The sequence below is a fragment of the Cydia fagiglandana genome, chromosome Z, assembly GCF_963556715.1.
Source record: "Cydia fagiglandana chromosome Z, ilCydFagi1.1, whole genome shotgun sequence".
Lineage (NCBI taxonomy): Eukaryota > Metazoa > Arthropoda > Insecta > Lepidoptera > Tortricidae > Cydia > Cydia fagiglandana.
Window position 1 is genome coordinate 22422678 of NC_085959.1, and position 22230 is coordinate 22444907.

General features: G+C 39.4%; 1 protein-coding gene across 6 annotated transcripts; it reads left to right on the top strand.

The window, feature by feature from the left end:
- Nucleotides 1–99: 99 nt before the first annotated feature.
- LOC134679000 (H(+)/Cl(-) exchange transporter 5) lies at nucleotides 100–20981 on the top strand. Of its 6 annotated transcripts, none has more exons than XM_063537771.1 (18): nucleotides 100–237; nucleotides 491–569; nucleotides 9248–9416; nucleotides 9938–9970; nucleotides 13114–13143; nucleotides 14066–14205; nucleotides 14562–14765; nucleotides 14916–15066; nucleotides 15577–15735; nucleotides 16213–16352; nucleotides 16467–16649; nucleotides 16795–17009; nucleotides 17535–17743; nucleotides 18303–18443; nucleotides 19069–19279; nucleotides 19745–19908; nucleotides 20256–20490; nucleotides 20868–20981. In XM_063537771.1, the coding sequence occupies exons 2-18, from the start codon at nucleotides 501–503 to the stop codon at nucleotides 20956–20958; spliced, it is 2544 nt and encodes an 847-aa protein (XP_063393841.1). In that variant the 5' UTR covers nucleotides 100–237; nucleotides 491–500; the 3' UTR covers nucleotides 20959–20981. The 6 variants fall into 6 exon arrangements, with proteins under 6 accessions (XP_063393841.1, XP_063393842.1, XP_063393843.1 ...); XM_063537772.1 differs by having other exon boundaries at nucleotides 14069–14205; XM_063537773.1 differs by lacking the exon at nucleotides 9938–9970.
- The last annotated feature ends 1249 nt before the right edge of the window (nucleotides 20982–22230 follow it).

Below are 22230 nucleotides of genomic sequence, written 5' to 3' on the forward strand. Positions count from 1 at the left end.
GAAACACGACGAACGCGATATACCTAGATTTATTTTGACTTGACATTTGTTTGACTGTCGTTGTCGTCATTATTTTGGCATCACTTAGATGTTTCGTCACTCACAGAAGTGTGGAAAAATTAACAAAATTATTGTTTCAAACTCGGATATTATGATAATAAAATTAAAATACACATAAATGACTAATTGAGGAAGTTTTGGGTTTGAAATGATGCAACATCAATAGGCTTAAAAAAGGTACCTACTCTATGATTTCCATTAAGTACATATTTTTTGCGTGTGTTTCATTTATTATTACTGTATTTCATTTTAAGTCTTCAAAGTTGAGCTTACAAATGATACTTGTCCAGATGATAAGTAAAAAAAATGTATTCGGTAAAACGAACATTGATTCAAAGGGGCGTTACTGTACTCTTATATTATTAGGTAGGTAAAGGAAAAATCGATCAATTTACCACATATAAAGTACTTACAATGTTTATTTTTTCAGCGAAGCAGTCATGGAAAGATTTCCTTTGAAGTCTACAACACCTAAAATGAGCACAACATATCAGTCTGTGTACAAAAAGGTACAATATCCAATTAATTATAACATTTTAAATAAATGTTTTCTAAGTTAGAAAAGACCCTATATAAACCCCCACCTTCGCGGGCCACCCAAGAATTTTTGCACCTAAGCAAATTCACAGTCAAAAACAGCTTTATATTGATTTTAGTTAAATTGCTTTTTGACTGGGGTTAAAATGGCCGGTAAACTCCATATGTAATAAACACGGGGCACAAAATGAGTCTAGTGTGGGGATCACTGTACTGCTTCTCTTGGAATGCTAATTTCTTGAAATAAATATATTAATTTGAATTTGATAAATACTGGTTGTAGATTTCAGACCGGAGTAATATAGAGATTTTTCTTTCAAAATGTTTACATATGTAATTGGCTTGTTTGGCCAGTAATATGCATTCAGTGTAGACAACAGAGTTTAATCTGGAATTCAGTCAGACTAAAGTAAAAGTCAGTTAGAAAAGTATGTGGTTCCATGTAGTGGGCAGCCCACAATTTAGCCCCTCGATTGCGTTAAATGGTGGGACATAGCTGTTAGTCACAATCCTCAGTCATGAGGGAACAATGAAAAAGATATAGTAAAAGTAGTCTGAACCAAATTTTAAAGCAGGCAAGCAACTGAAATTTGTAATACAAGCCTGTTGTGAATCAACTTATGATTAAATCTATAATGTATAAATCTGTCAAGTTGAGCATTAGTTTGATTTAAACGAAACCTTATTTTTTGAAAGCTTTAAGTGTGTGTCATTGCACACTACTTCTATTTTCATAATATGGTATGTCAAAATAATGAATAATGCTGAAATAATGAACCCAGCATGGTCCCTATTAGTACAGAATGAGTACGAAATGTGGAATTCAGTGTAAACCATATAGGTTTTGGACCTGCCTTGGTTTTTTTGAAACATGTATGGGGTTCTTTAAAAAAACGAGTGTACTGGTTTTTGAATTGTCACCAACACACATTAAGGCTTGGCCACATACAGAGCGCGACGCAGCGCCGCGTCCGCGCCGCGTCCACGCCGCGCGACCGCGGCACATGCTAACAGGTTACCGACGTCAAACAGACTGCGTCGCGCCGGTATCACGCCCCGCTTCTGTCGCGCCCCGCGCCGCGCGGCCCCTTGCGTCCGCGCGGCGCGTGCGCAGCGCTGCGCCGAGCGAACGCGGCGGCCCGCCGCGTCGCGCAAGGTCACATCAGTAGGATCGGACGTTAGGCAGCGAGCGGTGCGCCGCGTTCCCGCGCGGCCGCGCCGCGTTCACGCGCGCCTTGAGGGCGTGTTGAGAGCGTGAGGCCGGCGCGATCGGCGCGCGCCCTGTTTGACCAGGCTTCGCGTCGGCATCACGCGGCGCGGACGCGGCGCTGCGTCGCGCTCTGTGTGTGGCCAAGCCTTTATGATACAGCAGGAGTTGCAACGATCTATCTCTCTCTTAATCGCGTATAGATCATTTTAAGCAACAAGGCTTTAAGATACCCATATAGGTTATAGGTTTTCGCGGGCTTGGTTTCCGCAACTCGACGTCATAGTATTGCGCCTATTTTGCGTGATGGGTTGGCGGCACTATTCCTGCCAACCCAGCTCTACCAAGAAGCCTAGCAGACCCTTGACGTTGCCGACGACTTCTGGGAGAGACCCCGGTGAGCCGAGGTGTTGTGCCCGGTATTTTGCCACCCCTGGGCATTCAAGAATGACGTGGGCGGCTGTCTCCTCTGCCTCCATGCATGCTCTGCAGAGGGGGCTATCTGTAACACGTATGGTTAGTAGGTGCTTGTTAAATGAGGCGTGTCCAGTTATTGCCCCAGCTATAAGCCGGAGCTGTGGTCTCTTCAGCTGTCGAAGCCTCCGTGACAGATTGGGGTTGAGTGTCGGGAGGGCTTCCTTCGCCTGCCTGCAGGTGCCTAGGTTAGACCAGTATTGTTGGTGTTTTACCTTGGTGTTGTGTCGCAGCGTGTTCCGGAGCCAGGCATATGGCAGAGGTAGGATTGGCTCAGGTCCTGCCACCTTCAGTTCCGAGCCACCTCTCGCCAAGATGTCGGCTGCATCGTTACCTCGTGAGTTGCTGTGTCCTTTAATCCACTGCAGAGTTACACCATTGGTGGTACAGTCAGCGTCAGAGAAACGTGACCCCCCTGATTTTAAAACTATAGCTCACACGGCAACGTCGAAACATTAGTTCAACATCGCCACAGCTGTATCAAGCATCATATTATTTCAAAAAGTCATTTTTCCCTTTTGTCTCCAACCGTTGTTGGGAATCGATCCTCGGACCTCACGGCTGTTATTAAGACTACATCATGTTCTTACATTAGTCCGTCACTTATACCATTGAGCCACCGAACACATATTATTACTTGCGAAAATATGAATCACTATCGTCAAATCGTAGAGGTGGAAGTTACTCGTATGTCGATGCGTCCTTGTCTTAGTCATAGATACTTAATATAGTCTTGTCTTTGTTTATTATTATTTCTCTACCCTCATATCCGAATCCGAAAGTGAGTAATAACATCTTTAACTAAATATGTGTTTAGGTTGAATTTAGTATGATTATCCCGTTTCGCATTTTTTAAAATTACAATTGAGTTTTAGGGTAACTTTGTAATAATTCGCATCCGCCGCAAATCATTACCGTCATCGTTACGTCTATTCTAGGTGTGCCGAAGTAGTAACGTTGTTACATATTATTCTCGACTTGTCCGAAAACTTGTGTCAACTGAGTTTTAAAATGGTTCGATTAAACTCTTTTATGAGATCGAAAATTGTAGTGCGTCGGGAACAAAACCAGAGTATTAAAAAAATTGCACGAGAAATGAAAATAGCGGTGAGTTATTTAGAGTTTACTCCATTTCATTGACCATGTTTTGTTAATAGACCTATTAAGTTTAAATTGTGTTTTTTTATTTGCAGAGGAACACGGTTCGCAAATTGGCTAAGGCGGTATGAAAGAACGGGTGACTTTAAAGAAGATCGGCAAGGCCCTCGTCCTTCTGCCTACACAGAGGAATCTCAGCGGCACCGTAGTATTGTGCAAATTCATACCGACGCTCCATTTACTACAACTCGCTCAACAGCTGAGACATTTGGGGTCATCTCTTAGCACTGTCAGAAGACATTTGCACGCTGCCCAGATACACCATTATAAACCAGCAAAAAAAATAAGTTTGTTTAATAAGCATCGCGACGATCGTCTTAGTTTTGCCAAAAAATATTAGGATTTCGATTGGGAGAAGCATTTAACGTGTCTTTACATTTAAAACACTTTTTGAAAAATAAGTTATAGTTAGTAAATATGTTACAGTTATGTAGCAAGGATATATAGGTATTACATTACTTTGGTTTCATAAATAATAGTTACTTTTTGTTAGAAGCGTTATTCCATAACAAGACTTGTCAAGATTGTTAACCCTTTTTCTAATGCTAAAAACAAGGTATACGAGTAGGTAAGTGTTGTGTTTCCTAAAATTGTGGTAACGTGACAGGAGATGAATATTGTTATCGCTGGCCGATAACATGCTGTTTCTCTCTGAAACGTAGTTAATGGCTCGCAAGGTTAGAATATCTTCGCGTTTTATACATACCCATTATTAATCAAACCCAATATTTATATATAGTTATATGTTATGCAACTGCATAATAGATATTAGTAACTACTAATCACGCGCGATTCGACATTCAAAATATATCCTGTCTGGACTTTCATGACTCAGTCATTCTGATGGTGTAAGGCAAAGACAATATACAGCCACCAGTCTATATTCAATAGACAGTATCCTAGGGATTTCCCCTCCGGTTCCCTCCTATTACTTGCTATTACTTATTAAGACAGCTATAATCGCAGCCTATGTAACATACCACAATTTTAATTAACTCACACTATAATATTGTTGTTTACAATGCAGCTGTTATGCAAAGATAAAATACCAATAAAATACAGTGTTTTTAAGATTGTTTTTATTTTATTTTTTCCTTTTTCTACTATAATATTTGATATTACCCGTATTTAGTTTCCAATAGTTCTGAACTTAACAAAACAAAGAAAAAACCAAAAAGATTCTAACGCTTTGGATCGGTCTCGAACCCGGTTTCTTAGGATCTTAAGTCCGCTTATGAAACCACACAGCTACGCAAACATTACGTGTGATGACGAAATTATTGTACAGTTTCTATACTGATACTAGGGGGGTCACGTCTCTCTGACGCTGACTGTACATACCTCTGACAGAGCTTTGTGACATTCGTAGATTAGCCCTGAAGTGAAAGTATAACTTTGTAGAGCTTGTAGTACTGATCGACTATCAGAGAGTATGCGGATGGGGTAGTCCATTACTTCCCTTGAGACGATTGCGTGTGCTGCCATTATAATGCCCATACATTCCGCCTGGAAGACTGTGTTATGGGCACCAAGTGGTGTCGAGATGTGTATGTTCAGGTCCTCTGAGAAAACCCCAGCGCCAGTGCCTGACCTTGTTTTTGATCCGTCCGTGAAGATTCTCAGCTCCCTTGGGTTGAGTCCTTCATGGGGTTCTTCGTGTAGTTGTATTTTGTATTTCTTGTCGAAGACGTACTGCTTGGGTATCCTGTCAGTCACCGCTTCTATAAGCGGTTCCTTACCTATGGCCTCGTAGAGGATTTCGGTGTGTGGCACCCTAGGCGGTCTCCAGAGATTAGATTTTTTGAGACGTACCGCCGCAGCCAGCGCTTCTTGTTGTATAAAGAGGTGCAGCGGCGGGAGGCCCAGTAAGGCTTCCAGGGCCGCGGTTGGTGTTGTCCTCATGCAGCCCGTTGTCGCCATACAGGCTAACCTCTGGAGTCGTTGTAGTCTAGCCTCCACTGTGGATAGTTTGGTGCGTGGCCACCATACTATCGCACCGTAGCTTATTATTGGTCTTATCACTGCCTGGTACAGCCATAGAGTTAGCCTGGGAGTTAATCCCCAGGTTCTACCCACCATTCTACGACACTGCCAGAACGCGACTGTAGCTTTATCAATTTTGCCATTTAGGTGATTACTCCAATTCAGTTTGTTGTCAAGTATTACCCCTAGATACTTTACCTCTGAAGATAGTTGGAGTTCTGTATTGAACAGTTTGGGAAGGTGGTAGTTTCCCAAATTGCGTTTGTTGGTGAACATTACCAGCTCCGTCTTGCGGGGATTGACTGTGAGTTCGTTGTTGACGCACCAGCGCTCCACGATGGCTAGTGCAGAGCGGGTGACATCGCATACCGTACCTGAGTGGTTGCCGCTCGTTAGTATCACTATGTCGTCAGCATAGCCGATTGTGTAGTAGTGATTGTTGTTTAATGTTGTTATGAGGTCGTTCACCACTAGGTTCCATAGAAGTGGCGATAGAACTCCCCCTTGGGGGCATCCCTTCGCCACTAGTGCCTGCTGTGTCTCGCCTGTCCCAAGTTTTATGACCCTCTGGCTCAACATGTTGTTTATCCATTTGGTCATAACTGCATTCGCACCGTGTCTTACCAGTGCTGCTGCAATGCTGCTGAACCTAGTCCTGTCGAAGGCTCCTTCTATGTCTATAAAGGTTCCTAAGCACATGGACCTGTTTTTAATAGCTACTTCAATTTTGCTTACCACTGCATGAAGCGCCGATTCTGTAGACTTGCCAGGGCTGTAGGCATGTTGGTTGGGATGCAGGGGCACGTTACTCAGCACCCTCTCCCTCAGATGCCTGTCGCACAACCTCTCCAAGGTTTTAAGCATGAAGGAGGTCAGGCTTATGGGCCTGAAGGATTTGGGATCCGAGTAATCGCTTTTACCTGGTTTCGGTATGAAGATGACTTTGACCTCTCTCCACCGTTTCGGCACGTACCTGTGAGCCAGACAGGCGCGCAGAACGGTGGTCAGCTTCAAAGTGAGATTCCTCCCGCCCCATTTGAGTAGCGCAGGAAAGATCCCGTCCATTCCTGGAGATTTGAAGGAGTCAAAACTGTTTATGGCCCACTGCGTGCGCTGCGGGCTGATTACCTCATGTGTTTGCTGCCACTCGTCCTCCGACGGAGTGGTCTCCTCCTCCTCCCAACTTACTTAAGATACCCATGTTTCATGAGCTTGATATCTTAGTAGGACGTAGCAGCTTAACTAAAGATACCTCAATAATAGATATAAAAATAAAAATTACTTGCTGTAACATTACATAAAAAAGGTTACATGCCTCTTTTTGGTAAGACTCACCATATTCATGTATTAACTTGTTGAAGTTCCATATAACATAGTACGTGATAGTACTAAAAGATATCTTATACGGAAAATGAGCTTGCAAGGTTATTCTCCGTGTAAGATTTCTTTCATTTCTATCACATACTATGTTATATTGATCTTCAACAAGTCTTTCAATGGATAAATTTTGTTGAAGTTCATCTAGCCATAACATGAATATGGTGCGTCATATCAAAAACATGAATATAACCTTTTTGTTAAGAATTTAATAGGGGTTATTTCTTTCATTGACACTTTTTTCCTATATTGTATACTTTCCCCACAAAATAAAAAAAAAGTGAATATTTTAGGAAATAATCGCTTCGAAAGTAACAAAATGTACGTAAGGATTTTTTTTTCGTGTCAACCCTGTGGTGTGGGATGTTGTTGGAAAGGTCTTTCAAAATGAATAGGGGTTTTAAAAGAACATTTTTTGATAATTTGAATATTTTCGGAAATAATCGCTTTGAAAGAAACAAAATGTGTGTGACAATTTTTTTATCGTTTCTACCTTATAGTGTGGGGTGTTGTTGGATAGGCCTTTCAAAGTAAATAGGGGTCTTTAAAACAACGTTTCTTGATAAAGTGAATCATTTCGGAAATAATCGTTTCGAAAGAAAAAAAAAAGGTTTTTCGTTCTAACTTTTAAACCATCTGTCCAAAAAATATGAAAAAAATCATGAAAATAGTGCTTTATAAAACTCAATGAAATAAAATTAAAACCAACTTCATCAGTTAAGCCGTTTATGAGTTATCGCTAAAAGTCTTCCCTTCTTATTTTAATTAAAAGCCTGGCAACCCTTATTTGTGACCGGATTTTCGCAGGCAACCCTATACCATTGTATTTGCAATAAAATGACCATCATTTTGATGTATAATTCAAGCGTCAGACACATGAGTGCAATTATCGATATAAAATCACCTCTTTAAACACGGCCACCACATAATAGTGACCGTCAAAAGATAGGCAACCTAGTTGATTTAAGTTGTACAAGTTGTATACTTTCCATTGAAACTTATTTCGTTCGTCAGATACATCGGTGAAATTAACCGAAAAAAATATTTTTTCAAAAATTTATTAAAAATAGCCTTTACCATATTTCTTTAGGCAACCCTATTTATTTATGTTCTGGAACATATTTTCATAGTTTCATCCGTCAGACAGATTGGTGAAGGTCCCATATATGTGGGATCTCCTACTATATGTAACTATCTGTGAGACCGAGCTTTCCTCGGAAAACATATAAAAACTCAAAAATGCGCTTTTTCCCAGAGATAAGACCTAGCTAGATCGATTTATCGTCCCCGAAAACCCCCATATAGCAAATTTCATGGAAATCGTTAGAGCCGTTTCCGAGATCGACGAAATATATATATACATATAAATAAATGAACAAAAAGTTATTAGATAGATGAATACTTAGTATATTTTATAAAATGATTAGTGCTTATGCTTACTATACAGATACACATAGCAATATGCAGTGTTGAGTGTATCGTACCATTACCAAGATATTGCCGAGGGCCGCGCGGCGCCTGGAGGGGTTATTGATTTTTCCCGCCCCCGCTTTTCATTCAAGGAAATAGCGTTTCATGCACCGCCTTGTTGGTGATTGTCTGATTGTATCTACTTATAACGGTTAGCACAATATTAATGTGCTTTCAGAAACTAATAATACATATAAGAACATAAGTGATTGTGTAGGAGCCGGGCTTACGAAAATTCAAGTAAGTGATGACCGGCTTTTAACTCTTTATTTTTGTCTTTTTAAAATTAAACCGCATTTGTGTTTTTCTTCGGTCTGATCGTATAAAAAGCTTTTTCCGTATTGAGTTAATGTTTGACAAAAAAACATCGTGAAAGCTTAGAGTTAATTTGTTTTTCATAGTATGCGTGTGATTTCTCTATATACTTGTCTTCTTATACGTCTTTTGAGTGCAATAACTCACTAGCAGCCTGTAGTCATTTAACGTGATTTTATAAAGTAATTAATAGTTATCGTGGTTTAATGTTAATGGTGTATGTAAGATTTAATTTTTTTTATACAGCACAAGTACTTGTTATTTTATTATACTCGTAACTATGTATATAGCCCAGCATTCAAGGAAGATCTCGTATTTTGTCGTTGGTGACAACTCGGAGATTGAAAGCCGCGTATAGACAAAGCAGTTGTAGCAAACGGGCCGCTCTGTATCCAAGAGCTGGTGAATAATCCGCGGCGATATATTTAGGGTGCGTTTCAACCAGAGATGTGCGAGGATGCTTTGCGAGAGATGTGTTTCTAAGATCCAATAGAATCACTGCACGCTGAGCGAGGAAAACAAATGAAGTGATTCTATTGGCTCTTAACAAACACATCCCTGGCATTTCGCAACGCATCCTGGCACATCTATGGTCGAAACTCACCCGTATACTGTTCGTGACTTGTATAGCGCATGTCGTGCTTAACAGATTGTATGTTGTGGTAGGGGTCAAGCGGCAGGAATGGGGCCGGCCTGGGTGCGAGCGGAACCGACGAGCTGGTAGAGATCGCGGCGACGCGGCCGGCCCACGGCGACAGCGCGCCCACCAGCCACGGCACTTTCCAGCTCTACGAGCACGGCGCCAGGAACAGCCACCCGGACAATACTCCTAATTGTAAGTATACCTTTTCATTCGGCTTATGAAGTTTATATAGCATTATAATCCTACACCGGAACATGCGACACAATTGAAAACCGCCGTGTCGCCGAAATAATTTTTTTAGCTTGTAAGTTTTTACTATTGTATGTATGTTAGTTTGTAAGGTATGTATCTATGGGCCTTAGTTGCCTGATTATAAATGATATTTGATTTGATTTGATTAATGATGATTTGCTGGCCAAGCCTCGGTAACAGCTGTTCACAGTACTTGTCACGTGGGTTAACAGAACACTAACAATGCTTACCTAAGCACTTTCTTGAAAGTACCTAAAATTTCAGGAAAATGACTCCACTGTCAAGCCAAAAAATGCCAAGCATGTAAAAGAAAACTAGTTTCTATTGCAGTATGTCCATATTATGATTGAATGAAGTCATTTTACTAGACTAAATAATATACCTAGTAATGTAACTATTATTAAACTACATATATGATAAGGCGCCACATTATTATTGAAATCTATTGTTTTCTGTTGTAGCTTGCATTGCTCAATATTTTGGCGAATCTACTGGTAAGCACTGGTGCGCTAATAAGTGATATTAATGTTATTATAAATATGTATACGCCACTACAATTAAACAAATCGACACTCTAATATGTGTACTGACAACCTTCACTTCACTATCGATATCGAAGTTTCGGGCTAGATAAGATAAGCAGTAGTAGTAAAATCGGCTAAGACCTAAATGATTAGTGCTTTTGTTTTCGACGTGTTACGGAGTGGGTAGTCCAAATGGAATCTCGACAATTCGTTGGCGAAGACACCGAGCCGCTGGTTGTTGAAGGGGATCCAGAATGTAGGTAATATTGAATTTATTACGTATCCACAAATATATCATAATATATGCACTTATTTCCAAACAATCAAGCACTTATCAGTGGAGAGAGAACAACAAGGTAGTCTAAACTAAACGCCCACTTGTTGCCAAAAGGCTTATTCAATTGACTAATTATAATATTGCGAAAGTAAATTAAGTGATATATATACTCGTACCTATTTAGAAAACAAATGTTTTAATTGTAGTAAATGTAGGTATGTATTCAACCTCTCTGTGACGGCTGGCTGAAGATATATTCTTGGTTGTAAGTAAATTATCCTCCGTTTCATTATTAATAAATATATTCACAAATCTGTTTAACAATATAGCCACTATCCGCAAAACAATTATAAGTACTCTTGCAGTGGCGCTCAGGCACAGCGACCTTGTCAGTAGAAAAAGGCGGAAATAAAAAAAAATATTTATTTGCGTAGAGGACCTATAGTTGGTCAAGCAGATCTTGTCAGTAGAAAAAGGCGGCAAATTTGAAAAATGTAGGCGCGAAGGGATATCGTCCCATAGAAAATTTGAATTTCGCGCCTTCTTTTACTGACAAGATTTGCTTGACCAGCTATAATATGTATAGTTACATTACTTACTATAGTTTGTCAAAGGACAGTCTCACAAACATAGACAGAGAGAAATTATACTATCTTTGTCTTACACTAGTACTAGCACCCAAAAAAAAGGGATTATTATAGTTTTTTTGGTCTTATTGACTGACAAATTTGGTTTGACAGACTATATACTCTTTGGCGTAGACTTTTGATAGTGAGTATTATATTCTTTGGTTTTGATAGTGCGAGACTTAAATACAAAATTTGAATTTCGCGCCTCTTTCTACTGACCAGTTGGGTGTGTTTCAGCCAATTTCAGCATAAGAGCTATATTTATGCACCTATAGTTAACTAAATCACCAGTCCACGAAAAAACATTCGCACTTCCTATGTTTCTAGATATTTTTGTCAAGATTTAGATAACAGAAAATAACGTTTTATAAATACGTTTTGTTAATAACCACAATAAAATTCATATCGTGGTCTAAAAAATGACTGACAAGTAACCCCGGCTACATACGTAACGATAAATCGTTGCGATAAAACTGTGCAGTCCGACTGTGTAGATAAATCGAACCGTGTGTATGACAAATCGTTACGATAATCGACAACGATTTGTCATACACACGGTTCGATTTATCTGCACAGTCGGACTGCACAGTTTTATCGCAACGATTTAACGTTACGTATGTAGCCGGCATAAGTCGAGTAGAATAAGACTTGATATCCTATGTCCCCTAGTTGGGGCAGAAAGCGTCCGAGAGATCGGTTTTGAGCTTCGTGCTTGATTTCGCTCCAAGTCTTCGTAATATCCTTCGCCTCTGCAATAATGGTCTGTCGCAAGGTCTGCTTTGGACGGCTAAAAAGTGGTATTTTATACCTAGTTAGTGCAGGGCCCAGTTTTATAAAGTTACAAGTTACAGGTTACAAGAGTACAGGCTACAGGCACCTGTAATGCACTGTGAACGGCTACAGGTGTTTTATAAATACACATAAATAATTACAGTTGTAAAGAACCACGGTCAATCTCGATTACATGTGAAATCTACAGGTGTGAAGGACATCACTATTTAAAAAAAAAACGTGTGTCATAGATACTCGGTTCTCTACTAAATTATGTGTTTTTGTTTGCTGTAAAATATTAATTACTGGAAAAATGGCCAGAAATGAAGGAAAAATCGAGTGGTTGAGAGCGGCGTTCCATGCCAAGGATATACTTTTTGGGCCGTTTTCAGATTCAGATTAAGTTAGATTTAATGAAATATTTACGTAATAAGTAAATAACATGTAAATAAGTACTCTTTCACATTCTTACATTAAAATGTATCGTTTCGGTAGCGGCTGTATCGAAAATTATGAATAGTACACTTTACCATAATGTGAATGCACTATACTTAAATAAAGAGACGAATGCTAATAAATCAACGACAAATATCGGCAATAATCCCTTTCCATTTCCTAGTAGATAAAATAAAACAAATCGTCAATAAAATCAATATCAAACATATTGTCACTTTATTTCCTATTTACTATATATTTCAGATACATTAACAAAAACTGATAAGGTCAGTGCATGGAAAAGTATGCATGCCCTGGCACAATCGTTGGCGTTGGTGCTTAACAATAAAGAGTAAAGTTTAAATTCTCTCAGAAAACGAGTCTACAAGTAACTGCTGTTGTGCTGTTACAGGACTCAAGACGTATGTAAGTTTTTGTTACAAGTGTACCAATCTACACTTGTAATTTACAATATTTTTATAAAACGCTTGTTCGATTATGAGTTTAAAACTATAAAACTCCCGTATTTTCGTCTATGGTTGAGCTACAGGCACTTGTACCTGTAACCTGTAAAATTGTAACACAGTACTTTTATAAAACGCAAATTGTAAAAAACGGAGCAAGTGTTGCCAGTAAACGCCTGTAAACTTGTAACTTGTAACTTTATAAAACTGGGCCCAGCACTATTCTATCATCGCCGCCATAATATACGTATGGCAACACTCAAGTAGCGAAAATTAAAAAGTTTACTTTGACGTTTATGTTACGACGACGTTTGCGTTGCGATTACGACTGTCACTTGCCTTCGTATGTATTTTAAACAATATGATTATCATTTGTTTATATTATGTTACAAATAACTTCTAATAAATTTAAGTGTAGCTAAAAAAATGAACATTTTAAAGGTTTATAGACATTGAAGTTTATTTTCATGTAACGCAGTTTCTTTTTACGTATCTATCCAGATTTTCTTGCTTTTAACCCTCTATATATTGTTCCAGGGGACGCAGTTATATTTTCTGGAATGCAGGGTAAGTATTTCTCAATAATAATATAATTCGAAGTAAATATTTATTTGTTACTACTGCTGCAGAGTCTATTGTCATAATTTGTTTGTCATTCCAAGAAGAAACTCCAGTTATGTATGTGATTGTAAATCTTTTTTCTGTGTGATAAAGTTATATGCTCTAATAGGGTGTGTAATGATTATAGTATAATGGATTTTGATGGATTTTGTATTTTAAGTGTTGTTTAGATATTGTGTAATGGATTTAGTTATATTGTATTTTAATATAACACTATACTTTATAATACAATCAGAAACATTATTTTTTATGCAGGGTGGCAGTTCTAACCTTTTAACCCACTTTTTGCTAGATCTTCATTTGTGTGGGATCACAGTTAACCTCTAGCGGCCCACCATACAAGGAAAATTGGCAATCGAATTTGAATCAACCGTATTAGAAAATAGAGCTGAATTTGTTTTGTTTTAAAATCGAACGAATCAAAATAAAAGAAACTCTATTCCATTACATTAAGATTTAATTTTCATTGGAGGTAATTTGTACTAGTATTAGGACATTGAACCCCAAGAGGTTAAAGTAACCTAACCCATTTTTCTGGGAGTTGTTTCTATTGAGCCCTACATACATACATATATTATACAGCAGTGGCAAAAAATCTATCATATTGCTATTTTATTGCAGGCATTCATTAAAAAATCGTGAATTAGACTTTATATAATGTAAATGCTTGTACCATTATCACAACCATATATACTCACTGCACATGGCAATATAGGCAGCCACATTAGCACACATTTCTTAACTTCTTATCAACAGTTGTGTTCTCACATGCAAGTCTATACTATCTAGCCCCGATGTATGGAGTCGCGTGCGAGATTGCAACTCATCTTAGCTGGTCAGATAAATGTTATAGTAATTGTTTTATTAGTAGGCGATGATGACATCCCTGGCATCGGTCAGTATGACGACTTCCACACGATCGACTGGCAGCGGGACATCGCTCGGGACCGCATGCGCCACAGATACATAGTCAAGAAAAGGCAAGACTCAATATGGGACTTAATAAAAGTAATTATACCACCATTATCTTTTTAGAAAATAAATGTGTTTTCAAGTAATAGGTAACTTATCGTCAGCTGTTAATAAGCTCATGTTTTAAATATGCGGAAATTATCTTGAAGATGATGATGATGTTATAGACATATAGATGTTAGAAGGAGAGTTGCCGTGAATGATTTTACACACAGTTATATAGAGTTCTAATTTCAAAAAACAGTGAATAAATGGATGACTGAGTGTCATACAATATTTAAAGTTGTGTAAGGTAAAGAAACTTATTGCTCAATCTTGAAGTTGCCTGTTGATCTTGGTGTAAAAAATAACATACATGTTTGAAAATAATAAACTGGTTATATGTTTGGTAGGGCGCCCACGACGCGTGGTCGGGGTGGGTGTGCGTGCTGCTGGTGGGCGTGTGCACCGGCGTGGTGGCCGGCGTCATCGACATCGGCGCCTCCTGGATGACAGACCTCAAGTTCGGCATCTGTCCGCAGGCCTTCTGGTTCAATCAAGAACAATGCTGTTGGTCTGACAATGAAACTACATTTGATCATGGAAATTGTTCACAGGTATAAATGTAATAACTAAATAGTAAATTAAATAAAAACTATACTGTTATAAAATTAATACACAACATTTCACGACTGTTTGTTTGATACATATCTTTTAACTAAAAAACACATTATGGCATTATTATTGTAATATGAGACAACTTTCAGTGGGTGACATGGCCTGAGCTGCTGGGAGGCTCCCGTGAAGGCCCGGGCGCCTACATCATCAGTTACCTGTTCTACATAGTGTGGTGCCTCATATTCGCGGCTCTGTCGGCGTCGCTCGTGCGCATGTTCGCGCCCTATGCCTGTGGTTCTGGTGCGTAATCTGTCAGGTGTTATTCGGGTGAAGGTCGTAGTTCCCCCTCAGGGCTGGAAGGTCAGATGGCAGTCGCTATTATATAAAAAAAAGTACCTATTAGGATGATAATATTATAATTCTTTTCGTTTGTTTTTCACCTTAGGTTAGGAATTTATAATATGGATATAAAAGTTAAATACCTAAAGTTATACATTATAATAATTGATATAAGGGGGCTAGGTTGATCTGTGTAAGATGTCCCCAATATTTATCTATTTATTTAATTGATAAGTTCATTACTGCCTTATCTTCTATGACTCTTCCACCAGTTTCATTAAATTTTAGAAGAGCATTTAATGTGACTATGTATTAGGGTTTACTGTAAAGATCCTGATGTAAACCTTTTCCTTTTAATTAGAGAGCAGTATGATGTTGATGTATAAATTATCACTGAAGTGTTCACAAAACTCGATCATTACATACTTATTGATACTTTTATGTGTTTTTACACTTTTGGAATGTTTCTAGGTATACCTGAAATTAAAACGATTCTCAGTGGCTTCATCATCAGAGGCTACCTCGGCAAGTGGACGCTCATCATAAAGGTCGTGGGCCTGATATTATCCGTGTCTTCTGGATTGAGTCTCGGGAAGGAAGGGCCCATGGTGCACATCGCGAGTTGCCTGGGTAAGTGTTGCCAGATTATTGCTATTACCACAGTTCTGTGAGCTCCATCCACACTTATCACTAATGAACATACATCGGGGTTTTCGCTGCGGGAATGTTTTACACTAGCCAGAACACAGGTAAAAACTGTAAAAAACGATGCTAATTTAACATTTCTAAGCCCATTTGGACCTTACTACTTACGTTTAATGCATAGTTTGGTAATTATTTTACAATAAACAAAGTTACAAATACACGAAATCATTCCCGCACCGAATACCCCGATGTATGCTAATTAAATAAGTATTAATAAAAAATAAGATCATATTATTGACTTCCTTTATTTCACGTCGTCTCCTTCTGCACACACACAATTACAGTGTATCTTGGTCAGACTGCCTGTTGATAAATATGTATTAGAACAGTTGTTTAGGTTCCTGTCACATTGTTTGAGCAGCCATTTTTGAGCAGATCTTTTACTATCTTTATTTGTCTCAGGTAACATATTGTCATACTTGTTCCCTAAATATGGGCGCAATGAGGCTAAGAAGCGTGAGATCCTGTCCGCCGCCGCTGCGGCTGGCGTGTCCGTCGCCTTTGGGGCGCCCATCGGCGGAGTGCTCTTCAGTCTAGAGGAGGTAACCTCACCCGCATTCATATATTTTTATTTATTATTTCACCATAATCCACCAATCATTAGTCGATATTAAGTATCACGAGTATCAGCTCCCTAACATTATATTGTATTTCAGGTATCATATTATTTCCCTCTGAAAACGCTCTGGCGCTCGTTCTTCTGCGCCCTGATAGCGGCATTCATCCTGCGCTCGATCAACCCCTTCGGCAACGAACATTCTGTCCTCTTCTTTGTGGAGTACAATAAACCGTGGATATTCTTCGAGCTGATACCATTTGTTGGGCTGGGGATTATAGGAGTAAGTAAATCATGTCACGTTACTTTAAATTTAATAAATTTAATGAAATGTTCATTGCACTTTGACTGTAAATATTTTTACAAAATTATTTTTAATAAAAGTAAAAGGTAGTTCCCGACTTATGCTCTACTTTTGTGTCGTTCAGGGGTGCATCGCGACGATATTCATAAAGGCGAACCTGTACTGGTGCCGCTACCGCAAGTACTCGAAGCTGGGCCAGTACCCGGTGACGGAGGTGCTGGTGGTGACGCTGGTGACCGCCGTGATCGCGTACCCCAACCGCTACACGCGCATGAACACCAGCCAGCTCATCTACCTGCTCTTCAACCAGTGCGGCATCTCCAACTCCGATCCCCTATGGTTATTCACTTTTTAATGTTTTTTTGTCAAGATATTTTCTTATTTCGATTTGAACTCGACTAATTTCTTTTTCTTACTGCACATTGTAAGGCTGTCCGCTTATTTAATTCAACCTAAAAGCTTTCTTCTTATTTGCCTCTTCTTACATTCAAATATAAAACACAAAGGCTTGAGTTCAAACTGAAGGCTCACCTAAGTTGTAGCAAGTGTATTTATTAGCATAAAATATTAACGATTCTCAATGTAAAAACGACTTCGTATATTATTCATCTTTTTGAGATCCTCACGGCTTTTGTTGGGAGCAAAATGTATGAGTAATTAATTAGACCAAGAAAGTGTAATAATTCATTAGGTTGAGATGCATATAGCTGGCTCAATATTACTCAGTTCTATGTTACATATTCAATATAGTTGAAAATCGACTTAATGTCACTATGAAATTAAAATATATTCGATGAAACATAGAACCCTGTAATGTAAGATTGGGCCAGCGATGTGTTTGCATAAACGTGACGTTACTTGCAGCGACTACAATCGCAACTTCACGGACGTGAACTCTGCCATCGAGAAGGCGGCGGCGGGCCCGGGCGTGTACCAGGCCATCTGGCTGCTGTTCCTGGCGCTGGTGGTGAAGCTGGTCATGACTGTGTTCACCTTCGGCATCAAGGTGCCCTGCGGCCTGTTCATCCCCAGCCTCGCGCTCGGCGCCATCGCCGGCCGCATCGTCGGCATTGGTAAGCGTGTGACAAACTTCATTATTGCCTTGCCAGAGTTGCCATCATGTCATTTGTACGCCTACGTAATACGTCTTATAAGCTAATAGGCTACTTTCCTACTAGTTAAATCAGCTTCTTTTTTAGAACTGTCAAAACGATTTGCTAATATGGAATTTATATGAAAACGTGTATAGTGACGTCACGGTCAACTCGCCTACTTTTTATACTTCTATCCGATTTATTAAATAGTAACTGTGCTTTAAAATAACTGTCGTCTATGTTTTTCTAATAATTATCAGGTGCTTTATTTCGTACACGGTGTGAAATAATTTATTAAGTAGAGGAAACATCCCTATTTTTTTCTTCGCCTCTTTTATTCATTGTGCAGAAAGAACGCCATGGTCAACGATATGGGGGTGAAGGCGTGTATTATACACTAATATAAATAGTCATAGAAATACATGTTAAAAAATTACAAAAACGTTGACAGCAAATATCCGTCCGAAAGTTAAGATAACTACTCGGATTTCGCGTTTTATGTGATCTTTGTAGATGACTATAAATATATGTGTAACAGGCGTGGAGCAACTGGCGTACAAGTACTCGAAGATCTGGCTGTTCTCGGGCGAGTGCTCGACGGGCGACGACTGCATCACGCCGGGCCTGTACGCCATGGTGGGCGCCGCCGCCGTGCTCGGCGGGGTCACCAGGATGACAGGTGTGGTGCTTACCATACATATTAACGACTCATTTAACGCTGCCACCTATTTGCGACGGCCAAAAAGTTAGCAAAAAGTGATTAAAATATATGGTCACAAACATACCTACCATTAACATCTCACTCTCTCATTAAGCAAAATGTGAGACGTAAATACACATTGGACTAAGCAATTGGACAGGTGGAATGCCACCCTAAGATTAGGTTGGCAAAAGATGGGCAATAATATGTACAGTCACCTGCAATAATATGTTACACAACGAAGACAGCAAGAATATCTGACACGATCTTATATGTAGAGCCATAAGCGCGTTTCACATATTTTTGCGGCCTCGAATAGTAACATATTATTGCAGGTGACTGTACCATATACAACAGGTGTACAGTCAATACAAAAGTGTTTTTACAGGCATGGTGTTTAAACTGACCTGCACACGCTCTTATTATCTTAACAATAAAAATAATTTTGAACACCTTGCTCTTTTACTCGTAGCTACTTCTGCTGCTAAATGACAGATTCCAGCTCGATACCGGTTTATACGCGATAAAGTCAGATCAGTCAGGTTTATACGCGACAGACAAAAGTGTGTCATATGTAAATAATATGTTGTTGAAACTTGTGCAGTGTCACTGGTGGTGATAATGTTCGAGTTGACGGGCGGCGTGCGGTACATCGTGCCGCTGATGGCGGCGGCCATGGCGTCCAAGTGGGTGGGCGACGCGCTCGGCAAGCAGGGCATCTACGACGCGCACATCGCGCTCAACGGATACCCCTTCCTCGACAGCAAGGACGAGTTCCAGCACACCTCGCTCGCCGCTGACGTCATGCAGCCCAAGTAACAACACACACACACACACACACACACACACACACACACACACACACACACACACACACACACACACACACACACACACACACACACACACACACTTTAACATTAAGACACCCAACATTCTTATTATTAAGGTGGGATTCCATTACCTGTGCGGCACAAGCATATTCAGTACAAAAATGCTGGTCTAAAATCTTTTAGGTACTTACTAAGAATTTTTCGTACAACATATTGGACTCCCGAAGATTAAAGATACTGGAGCCAAATTTCTGGTTGTGACTTATCCTCCTAAGGCTCGTCATACAAGATAATTGGTAGTTTAATTTAAATACTTAATTTAGGAAGGAAATGTTGATAAATTGAATTTTTTTATTAAATGAAACAAAAAATACAGCAAATCGATATTGGTCTAAACTACTGTTAGTTATTAGTTAGATATATGTAAACGCGTTGTTTGTGTTGCAGGCGCAACGAGTCTCTGTCGGTGATCACGCAGGACTCAATGACGGTGGAGGACGTGGAGGCTCTGCTGAAGGAGACCGAGCACAACGGCTACCCCGTCGTCGTCTCCAAGGAGTCCCAGTACCTCGTCGGCTTCGTACTGCGCAGGGATCTCAACCTCGCCATGGGTACTATACGCTTTCTTTATTTTGGACCATAGCCTTAACTCTTTACCAGGCGAAGGGATATATATCTCCCGCATACGGCACTTCAAACATGTGTTCTATTTTCGATAGTTAAGACTGACGTTCGATTACCATTTTTGAAATGTCAGCCTTGTAAAGGGTTAATTACCAGATTCACAAACCCAAACCAATACCGTAACCAACCATTTAAATTAATTCTTACTGACCGGCTGAGTTAAGTAGGTACTAGTAGTATGTCCACAGCAGTGCATATTACGACGCATTTTTTTATATAAAGTTTTTTGTTACTTAAACTAGTGTATTATATGTATGTGTGTATGTTGTAACAGCCAACGCCCGGCGTATGATGGAGGGCATCACGGGCCAGTCGCTGGTGATGTTCGCGGGCAGCGGGCCGCCGGCGGGCGCGGGCGCGGGCGCGGCCGGCCACGCGCCGCCGCCGCTCAACCTGCACCGCATCCTCGACATGGCGCCCATCACCGTCACCGACCAGACGCCCATGGAGACCGTCGTCGACATGTTCCGCAAGCTCGGCCTGCGCCAGACGCTCGTCACGCATAACGGGTCAGTTGCTACCTACTAATACTTCGACGGCCTCCTAGCCTACTCGGTAGTGACCCTGCCTACGAAGCAGGAGGTTCCGGGTTCGAAACCTGGGGCATTTATTTGTATGATGATTCAGATATTTGTTCCTGAGCTCTGAGTCATGGTTGTTTTCTATGTATTTAAGTAATTATATATAACGTTGTCTGAATACCTACAACACAAGCCTTCTTGAGCTTACCGTGGGGCTTAATAAATTTGTGTAAAAAATGTCCTATAATATTTATTTATTTATTAATACTGCACTTATACCCTGCCATACCCTCTACTCGTCGTAGCCAATGTTGTATGTAATTAATTCATTTGTGCACATTGTAATTATTTGTAATTCGTTACAGGCGGTTGCTGGGTGTAATTACGAAGAAGGACGTCTTACGCCACGTGAAACAGATGGACAACGAAGATCCTAATTCTGTTTTATTCAATTGATTAAACGAAAAAATATAAAGCGACACTCCAACAACGTACGATCTGCGAGCATGGTGCATGAGCCATATTTTGACAGTTAGATTACTGTTGTTAAAATTAAATTTTGCTTATAACTGGTTCAACTAGTATTGTCCAACTATGAATATAAACAATAGGTAATGGTTCCACACAGCAGCAAAGAAAAGGCAATTGCTTCGACCCAATCTGAAGTCATAACTTTATATGTTATTAAAATACTATTATCATTGGAAAAACACATTGGCTTTGTGTGTTAAAGGCGGTCCGGATTTGATAGATGCCGTCTTTGTATGAAAATTAGAATCCACAAGAGTATAAATTATTGCCACATCCAGCGTAATTATTGTTTTTTTTTACCTTTATAGATTTAATTTACCGACGTTGCGCTCATTACGAAATGATTTGGACATTTCATTTTGAATGGATACCTCAATTTAGCCAATGTAGGCGTTGTTGGATGTACATGGACATTATTAAATGTAACATCGTTTGTTTTAACTGGGCAAGCTATACATGTAGATAGAAACCTTTGAATGGAGACAAATCCTTCGAGAAAGCCAACAGGCAGTCTGTAACATGGTGTGAAGCTCCCTTTACATCTTTGTATTATATTATTTTATCATTGTCTGTAGTTTTAGGAGTAGTAAATTTAAATATGTATATTTATATTTTAAGTTTAACATTTTATTTAGTAGAACAATTCTTATTTTGTACATTTAGCGCAATGAAAGTGTGCATATAATAGATCAGGCTAATTAATATTTTTATATTTTAGTTCAAAAGTCATATGTCGCATGCAAACTTCATTAGAGTTAGTCCAAGAAAAGTCTGCAGCGATTTTGATAGCCCGTGGGCTATGTCTGTATGTGTAATTTTTACGTATAAATAACACTTGCACTGCGTGCCCACGGGCTATCAAAATCGCTGCAGACTTTTCTTGGTCTAACTATAATATAAGTATAGAAGGTTGCACTTGGAAAAGTTCGCGGAAATTTATTTCTTGAATAATGTTCTTTTTGAAATAATATATGCGTGATATTTTTTGGTATTTTTATCAATGATTACGGTATTTTTTTTAGATTTTCTTTAGATTATAAGCATTTTTATCCTTTTACCTGGACTTTTTCTTTGTATGATTTCAGAATATGTTCTCATAATCGTTCATAAAAAGGTTGTACATACTGAATCAATGTTAATATTTATGAATATAGTAGCTAACATATGAAATAATAATTTAATAAAAAATCTTGAAAA